Source organism: Arvicanthis niloticus, chromosome 21, assembly GCF_011762505.2.
Source record: "Arvicanthis niloticus isolate mArvNil1 chromosome 21, mArvNil1.pat.X, whole genome shotgun sequence".
NCBI lineage: Eukaryota > Metazoa > Chordata > Mammalia > Rodentia > Muridae > Arvicanthis > Arvicanthis niloticus.
In genome coordinates, this window is record NC_047678.1 from 43,773,402 (window position 1) to 43,785,713 (window position 12,312).

General features: G+C 43.8%; 1 protein-coding gene across 3 annotated transcripts in view; it reads right to left on the bottom strand.

The window, feature by feature from the left end:
- Positions 1-413: 413 nt before the first annotated feature.
- Positions 414-12,312, bottom strand: part of LOC117693866 (sodium- and chloride-dependent transporter XTRP3B) — a 33,281-nt gene continuing 21,382 nt past the window's right edge. For 2 of the 3 annotated variants that reach the window (XM_076917570.1, XM_034484645.2), the window contains exons 6-11: positions 9,664-9,905; positions 8,687-8,849; positions 4,038-4,242; positions 2,891-3,050; positions 1,753-1,918; positions 414-906 (exon numbers count right to left, since the gene is read on the bottom strand). In XM_076917570.1, coding sequence (XP_076773685.1) covers positions 757-906; positions 1,753-1,918; positions 2,891-3,050; positions 4,038-4,242; positions 8,687-8,849; positions 9,664-9,905 — 1,086 coding nt within the window. In that variant the 3' untranslated portion in view covers positions 414-756. Of the gene's footprint in view, positions 951-1,752; positions 1,919-2,890; positions 3,051-4,037; positions 4,243-8,686; positions 8,850-9,663; positions 9,906-12,312 lie in introns of all 3 variants that reach the window. The other variant, XM_076917569.1, reaches the window with a different exon arrangement.

The window sequence follows — 12,312 nt, forward strand, 5'->3', positions numbered from 1 at the left end:
ATTGTGTGTTTGAACCCGGGCTGGCGTCAGCTGCTCCCTCCCCACTTACCCACCCTCTGCAAGGAATACTTCAAACAGAAACAAAAGGATAATTACTGTTCTAAAAAGTGTATGCCTGGCCTGGTGGTGCATGACCTGTTGTGCCAGTATGGGAAGGCTATGACTAGAAGATCACAGATTCTAGCCTGACCTGGGGTCCATATATACCAAGACTCTGCCTTAACCAAAAAAGCTGTGTTAGAGATAAGTTTGTATGGTCTAGCATATCATGACTGTAAGGGTGGTATACAAAGAATGAGAACTAAAGGTCAACATGATCAACAGTTCTATTATGAGCTGAGTTTATAATACACAAGGGTACGGATTCTAGCAACGAAGGTATGCATTATGCAAGAGAAAGTAAAAAGCTGCCGTTAGGTGGTGGCACATACCTTTATTCTCATCGCTTGGGACACAGGTAGATCTGAGTTCAAGGACAGCCTGGTCTACAGAGTGAATTCCAGGACAGCCAGAGCTACACAGAGAAACCCTGTGTTGAAAACAAAAGCAAAAGAGTAAAGCCTACGTATTTATGGCCAGAGTTTACGGTTAGGTTTCAGTCAGCCTACAATACAGAGAGCTGCATTTTCTTTGCAGATTCAGGAAGCAGAAGATATGTGTGGCTTTAAAAGGCAGCTGTAAGAACTTCCACTGCTGAATATACAGGGAGTAGCTGTGAAACAGTGACTGACAGGAAGTCTGCAGAACCTCCAGTTCTCAGGCCGCAGGAAACTGTTCTCTGCTCTTGAAATGGTGTGTGGCAAAAGTCCCCAGGGCTACCAGAGGGATGCACATGGCAGAGGAGGCAACCAGAAGCCCAGTGACAGCCAGTGCATATGGGGGGTAATCCTTAACCACCACATGGCCCTGCAAAAGAGACAGGAGAAACCTTCACTAGACGACTCCAGCCGCTGTTCCAAAAAAGAGAGAGAAATGGTATGAGTTGGTATTTAGGTTTGAATATGAAATGCATCCCTCCAGACTCAGGTGCTTTCTTCTCTAGCTAGTAGCTTCTACTTTGGAAGGTTCTGGATCTATCTGGGGAAGCGTATAATTGGGGGCTGATCCTTGAGTTATCTGGTCTCTGGAGGCTTCCCCTCTGTTTTCTGTCTATCAGGAAGTAAAGAAAAAAAAAGCTGCTTCACAGTCTTGGTTGGCATGACACTCTGCCTAACAAATAAGGCCAAGATATCATGGACTGACCTCTCAAACTGTGACCCAAGTTTTTCTTTTATTTTGTAAGGCTTTTGGTCAGTGTGATAATAAAAGTAACATGGAAAGGAATGGGCCTGTAGGTCAGCCACACACACACACCACACACCTCTGCACTTAATTTTACAGCAGGCATGCACAGAAACCACTCTCACCTTTTCTCTTTTACCCATAGAGAGCACTGTTTCCACATGTAAAGCTCTTGTGAAGGAAGAACCAGTACTCATACAGGGATATCCTCACTGTCTGGGGAACGATCCACTGGGGTGCTGTGGAGGTGACTTTTACTGTCTCCACACATCGTGGTCAAAACCTCAGAGCCCAGGTCTGCTGTACTAGACTGAGCATCTGAAGCAACTCGGTGAAGCCGCCGTGCTGTCATCACCTGTAACCTCTCCACAGCACAGCCACGGTTCCTTGTGTCAGAAACTGAAGGGCTGTGTTCTCAAGTGACATTGTCTGCTCTGTTCTGTTCCCCAGCCCCGCAGGAACAACACATACCTGAGTAGCATCCCAGGCTTGGTACTGCAGCGTTCCCGTGAGGATGTAGTCGCTCAGGTAGAAGATAAAGAGGCCAATGATGAGCAGTGGACTCACGAATGCCCACATGACCTTCCAGTACCAGTTGAGGGTGCGGCCAGTCATGACTCGAAGGTCACCTTCAAATCTGTTTGGACCACAGGGAGAGAGCCTGGAGGGAGGGGCTCCAGTTTGCATAGCCTCTGCACTTAGGGGGAGATGCTATTCTGGTTACCAATGAAGTTTGAATGTGACCCTGAACCTGTGTGATCCTTTCCTGGGGGAGGTGTTGAGGAAAAGGGAAAAGGACTGAGGCTCCCTGAGGGGAGAATGACCAAGAAGGAAGGGTCATCTGTCCCATGTTAGCCTTCAGAGGAAGGCTCCCAGTGTGGACCTGAGCATAATTCCTTGAGAAGATGTGGCCAGGGTGCATGGTGGAGGAGATGCCAGTCTCCTCAGTCCAGAGGGCTAGGGTACCATTGCCTCTGCCCACCCACCCAGTCAGTCCATTAGTAATGATTTTAAGTATTCTCTACTGCTCTTCGAGATCATCTCAGAACAGTCACTTTGTGCTTGGGAGAGCAGATAGAGTAGAGTAGTAGAGAGGGGGTTCTGAGGGCTCTTTTTCCCCCACCCCTACCCCCTTGTAGGATGACTAAAGAACAAGGTCCTAGACTAGTGGTTCTCACGCAGCATGTGATCTCCAGAAGATCAAGGAAAGTGCTACAAATATCAATTATTGTACACTTTCTCCCAGACTTTAGCCAGGTACCTAATGAAGGAGGTCTGCAATCCTCATTGCACTGGCCACCAGTTTGAAAGCTCTATAGGACAGTATGGCCCCAGATGCATATTCCACCACTTGGGAGACTGAAAACAACCCAGTGTTGGACAAGGGTCTTAGAAATCCCCAATGATCAGAATATCTAAGCCTGGAGGCTAAGTCCCTGACCAGAAAGCATGCCATGAAAAAAGTGTAAAATAGGAAATAGAATGAGATCTGAGGGCAAGGAGACATCTAGAAGGGACATGCCTACTGAGGAAGGATAGTTTTCTTAGACGTGTGTAGCCCTGCAGCTTAGCTATCCCATGTAGAAGGCAGGGTCTGGGGTCTCCTTACCTCTTCAGCCCATACACATAGCACACAGCTATGGTCTCCACCAGCACAATGAGCAGCAGGGACAGCGTGGCTGCATAGTCATTGAATATGTCAAACCAGTAGTTCCCAGCCTCCATGGTGAACACCATGCCAATGGCACAGCTGATGAGACACACCAGACCTGGAAGACAAGATCACTGCTCCTCTGAGTCACCTTACTCTCATCCCATGTTATATGCCTCAGGAGCCACAGGCCCCTCGGTGTACTTTAAAGGGTAGGTTCACCCACACGAGCTACAGGAGCTTCTCTGCAGAGATGTCAGCTCACGGAAAAGGGAACTGGGGGAGAACGAACAACTGGGCTGCAGACACCCAGTCCCAGGAAGGATGCCAAGTGCTCGGAGGTTCTGGGTAAAGAGTGTGTAGCTTTCAGTGAGTGGTCAGAACAAGCAGATTGGATAGATACTTGTTTTACCCATCTTGGATAAGGAGTTACAGAATCGTCAGAGGCAGAGGTGTCTGGCTACAGAATCCTCATGACCCTGGTTGGGTAGCATGAGAGTGAAGTTAATGGGTAGCCATCATGGGAAAGGCTAGTTCCTTTACTAACAACTTCACAGCCAAAATGCATGAAGAAGTGGTATGTGCTCTTACAATGATCACAGTGTATCAGACAGGATCAGGGACTGACCACTGCACAGTGCAGCTCACTGACAGGTTTGAGTGTTGATGGCATAGTTACAATATCTTTGTCAATGACTTTCAAGAGCAGAAGCAAACACAAGTAGCATTAGACGTCAGAACAGGGTGGTCTGATGGGGGCTTATTGCCTGGAGAGTATGTGGAAGGAGCTTCTCCTGGTCTGGGAACAGGACATACACTCCCCTTAGGAAATGGACAGTTGATGACTGTTTTCCTTCAGTTAAAACAAAAACAGATGGAGGCTCTCAAAGCCTGGAGACCTGAGTGCAGGCTGGGGACCTAGCCTTTTCCCAAGGGTGGGCTGACCGACCACCTCACTTCCCTGGGATGTTGTGTGTTCCGAGTCCATCTCCCAGGGCTGAGTAGCACAGTACAGGAACACAGACTCCTAGAGCCTGCTTCTGGAGTTGACTTAGTGCATTTCCCTGCCCACCCATGCCCTGCCTCCTCAGCAGTGTGTCCTGACCTGAAATGGCCTCCTTGGGCAGGTAGCTGGAGATGAGCTTGCTGTCAGTCAGAGGGGTGAGGATGGCTGTTCCTGTTCCCACCATGCTTCCCATCCCCAGCATCAGCAACATGAAGAAGTAGAACACTGACCAGAGCTGGGACACTTCCATGTTTTTAATGGCCTCAGTGTAGACGATGAAGGCCAAGCCTGTACCCTGGACAGCCTGAGAGCGGTAAAATGATAGCAGTTATTACCTTGATAGTCTTTGTGTTCATTGTCAGGACCTGGGATGAAGTAAAGGAAACAGGTTCATTGTGTGGCCAGCTCCAAGGTTCCGAGGATCAACTGGACTGACTAGAAAGGCTGGCCAAAACATGCGCACACAAACACACACATGCTGTGATGAACCTTGCATTCCCCTTCCTGCCCCTCTTACATTTTAGATAAAATACTACAAAATCATATTTGAGTCTTTGTTTCCAGTGCCAGAACTTAGGAAATGTGATGGGCCCTGTGTGGTGGGTGTGACCTGGCAGGGTTGCTTGGTGGCCATGTTCCTGTTTTGTGACCTGCTGTGGAAGCCGAGCCTACTACTTCTGCTTAAAGTCAAATGACTTTTGATACCAGTGAAGGGTCCTGAGTGGGTGGGTTTAGACTAACCACAGGACTGCTAGAATATTAAGCCATGAATTCACTAAAAGTTTACAAAGATACAAGAAGGCGAATCACCATGATCAAGAATGACAGACATCTAGGACATCCCTCTCTTCAAACAGACACGCTTGTCAGATTAATGGACTGAATTCGTAATGTTGAAACTTCTACACTCAAAGTGACTACATTCAGAATAGTCCTATGGGGTGAGTTACTAAAGTTAGGTAAGTCTTCAAGGGTGGAATCGTAGTCCAGTAAGACAACAGAATAATATCATTGATCCTGGAAGCAAACTTTTCATCAGAAACCACTCTCTAGAAATATGAGAAATAAATGTGTTGATTTAGCCACCCAATCTCTGACATTTTATTATGGTAACTTGATTGACTGATAAAAGAATATAGGTCAGCCCAGTGGCATACCAATGGTGGTGGTTATCAGGATGCATACAACCTTAAAGTAATAAAATCTGTTAAAAGTTGTTATGTGTGTCATTCTTACTACTATTGCTCCAGAGGTTTTGAAAAAGAGGGGATACCTTTTACACCCAGTTAGGATTTACGAGGTCCTGAGATGCTAGACACTCAGAATCACTAAAGATTAGCCTGAGGTAGTAGCTCTGATTCATTGCAAATGAAAATTAAAGGTGCAGCCTTTATTAAGAAGTATTTCATATAGCCAGACATGATACTAAATGCCTTAATACCAGCACTCAAAGTGGGCAGAGACAGGCATATCTGAGTTTGAGGCTAGCCTGGTCTACAGATGTCCCAGACTGCCAGGGTTACACAGGGAAACCCTGTCTCCAAAATGAACAAAAAACAAAATAAGAAAATATAGGAAAGTGAAAAACTAAGGAAAAGAGAGAATCTCTCAAGAGTGGGAAGAGTTTCTGAGAGGAAAAAGTTTAATTTTCATTGTTCAATCTTTCTATAACAAAATGGCAGGAGGTGGATAAAGACTATCTGTTGGCATTGGCTAATTCTCTGGGCTCCCATGGGCCCCCACACATATGTGTATGTCCATCTCTGGCTCCAGCTTTGTCACTGACCTTGACTTTCTGCTATTATATTAGCTTGTGTTGTCTACCTTCTGACTTTGCAGGTATGTCAAGTGCTGTTAACTAGACCCAACTGTGTTCTCACATCTGCATATAAACTTGTAGCTTTACCATGGCAGAGAGTTAACTATGACAACCACCTAGATGGAATCTTGTTATGAGAAGCCATCTGTGCTTGTAATTTAGTTATAATTAGCTTCATTAGAAGCAAGATGTATGAAAGAACAGTAATGCTTTACCTACGTTCCTTGAGGACTTTAGAGGGGGCAGTCTACCTGCTGTCTCTGATGCAGAACCCTGCCCCCTTTTATCTGTCTAGTTCAGTTATCTCATACCAATCCAGAAGCTCTCCTATTCATCTTAGTGTTCCAGAATTTGCTGTCTTAACTCTTAATCCTCATTTTAACCCCACCCTCTGTGCTCACTATAACATATATGGCAAATATGGGCCCTCTTCCTATACTGCCTTCAAAGAGCTAGCTCCTATGTTATATGAACCAGTCTTTCTAAAAGGGTCAGTGATTAAAATAGTTCTCTAGCATAGTCTTTAATTTTTCTGTTTGTGGGAACTATTACAATAGGTATTTCTAATGTGTTTAAAGAAACAAAAATTAGGGCTGGAGAGATGGCTCAGTGGTTAAGAGCACTGACTGCTCTTCCAAAGGTCCTGAGTTCAATTCCCAGCAACCACATGGTGGCTTCACCATCTGTACTGAAATCTGATGCCCTCTTCTGGTGGGTCTGAAGACAGCAACAGGACAGTGTACTTACACACATAAAATAAATAAATAAATCTTTAAAAAAAAAAAAAGAAAAATTAGTCATAAATAAAAGTGAACATTATTGAAGGAAAAAATAGTGTTATAAATGACAGTATAAAATTGCTAAAATATTTGATAGTTAACTACCAGATTTGATGCTATTGAGGAGAGAAATAGTGAATTAAGAGATACATATATCCAGTTGTAATGAAGATAAATTCAGGAAAATAAATCTATAATAGCACAAACAAAAGTCAATACAGCTAACCTGAAAAGGTGGCTCAAAACAATAAAGATAAGAGGCTTATATAATAGTATTCAAAATTTTAAGATTCAAAGATCCAAAAAAAAAAAAAAAAAAAGAGAGAGAGAATAAAAAGCAATGCTTGAGAGATAATAGGTTTGAGTTTTTCAAATTTTTAAGAAACATTGTCTATAGATCAGAAAGCCCAACATCACTTAGGCCTAGATTAGAGAAATAAAAGGTACGTTGTATTTGTTTTGTTTTGGCAACCAGAGCCACAAGCCTTTCCTATCCCCTCTTCTTAAAGAGCATTCTCTAGAAAAATCTAAGAATGTACTTAAATATAAAAATAGAGACAAATAGACCCACTATCAATTCCACCTCCATTGTTGTTGGAGCCTTAGTGCAATGAAGAAAAGGAAATGAGTTATCAACATTTAAAAAAAATATATAGCTGGCAAGGTTAGTGAAGACCTGTATTCCCACCACTTGAGGGTTGGATCCAGGAAGATCATCAGACCAGCCTGGACTGTGAGACCCTTCTCAAAATGAAAATAATAAGAAAAGAGGCAGGGAGAGAGTTGGGAGAGGCAAGCCAATCAAATGGGATGAGGAAACAAGTGTTGCTATCTTAATATCTGACAAAATAGACTCCAAACTAGTACTAGGTCAGGAGACAAAGACGTACGCTTCATTCTAATTAAGGACACAGTTAACCAAGACAACATTATTATCTCAAATATATATGTACCAAACTCTAGTGACCAAATTTCATAAAAAATTATACTAAAAGACACAGATTGACATCAAACAATTAATAGGCGATTTCAATAACCTACTTTCTGCAATAAATAGGTCATCTGGGCAAAGAATAAGCAAAGAAACATTAGAATTAAATATTAAAATACATCAAATGATGTTAACATTTCTACAGGACATTCCATCCAAACACTGAAGAATATATATTCTACTTAGCAGTACACAGAAGCTTCTCAAAAAAAAAAAAAAAAAAAAAATCCTGTAACACAAAACAAATTTTACCAAATTCAGGAAGATTGAACTAACTCTGCATATCTCATCTGACCATTATGCAATAAAACTTAAAATTGACAGCAAGCAAATCTCTAGTAAGTAACAAACTCATGGAGACTAAACAATTCATTACTGAATAATGAATGGGTCAAAGAAAAATCAAGAAATATAAACAAGGAGTCATGAGAAAAAGAGCTCTAAGTACCCTATAACAAAGCACAAATAAATTACATTAATAAAACTTTGAAAAATGATGTCTTAGTTACTTTTCTGTTACTATGAAAAAGCATCGTGATCAAGGCAACTTAGAAAAGTGTTTCAGCTGGAGGCTCACAGGTGCAGTGGGTTAGAGTCCATGACCAGCATAGCAGCATGCAGGCATGGCGCTGGAGCTCAGAGTTTACATCTAGATCTGCAAGCGTGACACCGAGATAGGTACACTGGGAAACCCGAAAGTCTTCTCCCGCTGAGACAGCTCTTCCAACAAGGCCACACTGTCTCTGGAAACTAAACATTTTGTATTTGCTTTTGTTCCACTTCCTCATTTGCTGAAGATCTGCATAAGAATGATCATTAATAACCACAGAACAGAGTCAATATCTTGGGGGAGATAGACATATTTGAGGTAGGGGTGTGTGTGTGTGTGTGTGTGTGAGACCTTATCTCTGCCTTTTCTGAGTTTTTAAAACTTTAAAAGATGAAGGAAAGGAGGGAAAAACACAGAGACTCCAGGAGAGCTTTCCAACAAGAATCATCCCAAGTAGCAGCTGGGAGAGCAGGAGTCCAGTCCCTCCTATCAGTGAGTCAGGAAAACTGATCAGTTTCCTGTCTTCATGGACCATGTGGAGGCTCTTGTGGGTCCGTCTGAACTAACTGTGTGGAGAGAAGCAGTCCCCATCCTTCCCAGGCCTCTCACCGTGTCCAGCTCTGATTCCAAGCTGCAGTTTCGAATGTGTGGGAACACTTCACTGTACTTGTTTGGGTAAGTAGATGCCAGGTAGTCCTTCACCTCCTCCAGGTTGCTGGCTGTCAGAAAGCCATCTTCAAGGTCAAAAGAATTAGTGAGCAGCAGAATCACCCTGCAGAGAAGACCGCCATCTTCACCTTCATGACTAAGAGGCCCTAACACCTCTGAGAATCTCATTGAGGAGAGGGATTCTGGATTAATGACCCTTTGAAAGGAAGACAACTCTGGACACCTGTGCAGAAGCTTCAGATCTGAACAGAGTTGGAGGATAGGAACCCTGATCTGACAATGAGGCTGTTTAATGTCTTGGCCAGTAATGTCTGATGAAATTGGATGGAGTGTTAGAAATGTAACATCACAGTTTAATATGGCTAACGCCACTGAGTAACCAGTTAACCTCAGAATCACTTAAAGTTAAATTCATATCAATATTCAAGTTATTTGAATGTACATTGACTTCAATTAATTTCTGTCTACTGTAGAGATAGCTACTTATGGTCAGTAACCACCTACTGGAAATCTTAACATCTGAAAGATGGTCTTATGTTTGAGGGAAGCCACAGACAGTAAACTGTGTGGTCTTGGTCTCTGAGACTCTGACCTCTAGAGAGGTCTTGGTTACACTTGAGATGGGGAATGGACCGAAGACACCAGCACTGTTTGCTGAGTACCCTTTTCTGCTAGATGCAATGACCACCTTAAACTGCCTAGTCCCTGCAAGGCAGGCAGGCAACTTTATGGCCCCTGTTTCTGGCACTGGTAGAAGGCAGACATTGGGAATTGAGAAAGGAGACCTGAACCTCACATTGTAGCCCCCAACAGTGGTTGGTGTCTTTTGTCTACCCCCTGACTTCTGGGAACCTAGCCCTTCCCAGTCACCCTTTCGGCTCAGAGCTTTGGAGCCCTGAGGGATGGCTTAGACTCACTTGTTTAAGCAGTTCTCATAGTTGAAGGTGGCCTTGAAGCCATAGATGGAGAAGGTGACAATGCTGGAAAATATGGCGGTAGTACTATTGATGACAGACACAATGAGGGCATGCTTCTGGCAGTCGTTGGAGGGTTCGTTATAGCTGGCAAAGGCAATCAGGCCACCACACCCTAAGCCCAGTGAGAAGAAGATCTGCGTGGCTGCATTGATCCAGGCCTTGGGGTTGGCTAGCTGCTCAATCTGGAAGGCCAAGAAGGATAGGACTAAGGAATCCTGGGCCCCAATCCACAACTCCCTCTCCCAGGACAAATAGGCTCAGAGAGGGGAAAGAAATTACCTCCCAACCTCTCCAACTTCTACAGCTGTCCAGACCTGGCCTATGTCTGGTAAATTTCTTGGTAGTTAGCCACATCACAAAATCTCAGGTAAAGTAATTTCTAATTTAAAAGACACTAGGTACTGGGCAGTGGTGGCCTTTAATCCCAGCACTTGGGAGGCAGAGGCAGGCAGATTTTGGAGTTCGAGACCAGCCTGATCTATAGAGTGAGTTCCAGGACAGCCAGGGCTACACAGAGATACCCTGTCTCGAAAAACAAAAACAAAAACAAAATAAAGACATTAGGCATTCCGCAGATGCCTCATTCTCTTTAATAGATTATCATCCAAAACGACCAGACAGATTGCCCTCATGCTAGCCCGGATGCTATGTACATTCTGAGGAAGCTGCATTGCCTCCAAACCACTTGCTGCCAAAGCATATTGCTAATTCAGAAGACACTGTTTAATCCTTGACTGTTTCAAACAGCTTCCATTGGACAGTTTTCCATCATAACCCTGGCTGAATTCTAAGAGCCATTTTCAGAGAAAATGCCAGAGAGAAAACACTTTCCCTACTGGCAAAGAAGGCCTCTTGGGGCTGGAGAGATAGCTCTGCAGTTAAGAGCATTGGGTGCTCTTCCAGAGGACCTGGGTTAAATTCCAAGCACTTACATTGCAGTTCCTAACTATAGGGGTAACCTCAATTCACACTGTGTGAAAGCGTAACCCTGTATTTTCAATTGCTGCTTACTGTACTGACAGAACTAAGTGCTGGTAGGATCTTAGTACTGTCATTTCTATGGCCCATTACAGGCTTTACTTTTGTAAATGTTTGTCCTTCCTTACCTGCCTAAAGGCAATCTTAGAAACGTACCAAGTATTGTCTTGCTGCTGATTAGTTATAATAAAGATGTGGCAGCCAGTAGCCGAGGCAGGAAGTATGAGGGTGGAACTTCCGGGCAGAGAGAGTGTGATCTGGGAGGCCAGCTGAAGCAGGAAAATGGGAAGCAGACACAGAGGGGAACAGACATGGACCAGAGTGGATTGGCGGGTAGAGAGCTAGACATGTGGTAGGTTGCAGGCTAGAATAGTCATGTTAAGTTTAAACAGTAGCTGGAAGACAGCCAAGCAAAAGGGCTAAGCTTTAAACTACACTAGAATTCTCTGTGTCATTATTTAAACTTGTGGCAGGCTGCAAAAAGTTGCACAAGACATAACTATCTGTAACTCTAGTTCCAGGGGATCCTACATTCTCACACAGACACACAGGCAGGCAAAGCATCAATGCACATAAAATAAAAATTAACCATACTCCTTTGCACAATAACTGTTGTGATTGACACAGACACACTTTCTCTGGCTATATAAGCAGGTACTTGACACAGTCTTTGAAGTGGCCATGTTACTTCACAAAAGTCTTCTCTTGTATGTTTTCTTGCCTATTGTTGTCTAGCTATTTCCTCCCAATTGAAATGTTTCCCCCTAGAGAGTGGCTTTTTAAGATTCAGGAGGAAAATGAAGCTGACAAGGTCTCAAGAGGCCCTTGAAACTTGACCGATTCACAAGGCCACTCCCCAAGATTATTAAATCGGGAATAACTGCTGGAGAGAAGAGACTAGTTGTGTAGAATGCTCTGGGAATCTAGCTTTTCTGGGCCATTGCCTACGCTGGGACGGGCTTTTCTGTGCTACGCCTGCCTTTGAGTTACCCATGCTCCTGTAAATAGCCTTAATAAACACATTGCTTCACGAAGTTAGCTTTGGACAGAATCGTTTCTTTGGTGTGTTGTTGGTGCCGTATCTAGGATGAACAGTATTTGTTCTGTCTTTCCATTAAAGGTCATACAACATCAGTTTTCCACCTACATCATTATTAGAGTGGGATGCGGGGAACAGGAGGAAGTGATTGTGGAAGTGACAGCAGAGTCAGAAGGACACAGGACGAGGACACCACCACCGCCGCCATTAAAGTGGCAACAGTGACAAGGAAGTTCAAGCGTTCTGAAGAGAAAAATAAGAGTATAGAGAATAGGTCTCAAAGACAGCAAAGGCCGAGAAGAGTTGACGACTACAGATTGCCTTTGCAGCTAGATAAATCCCAGAAACCCACACAGCTGAGAACAAGGGTTTAAGGTGCCCCAGGCCTGAGAGCTGTCATACTAAGGGAGTCCATAGAAGGATTGTTATGGACACTTGTCTCCAGGCACAAAATTTGCTAAATAAATAATATAACCTATTTCCATTGACGAACACTGGCCTGGAGATAGGTTAAGGCAGGGATAGTTGTAGCCTGGAGGGAGAGGGCCTAAGGAAGCATGGGAACAGAGAAG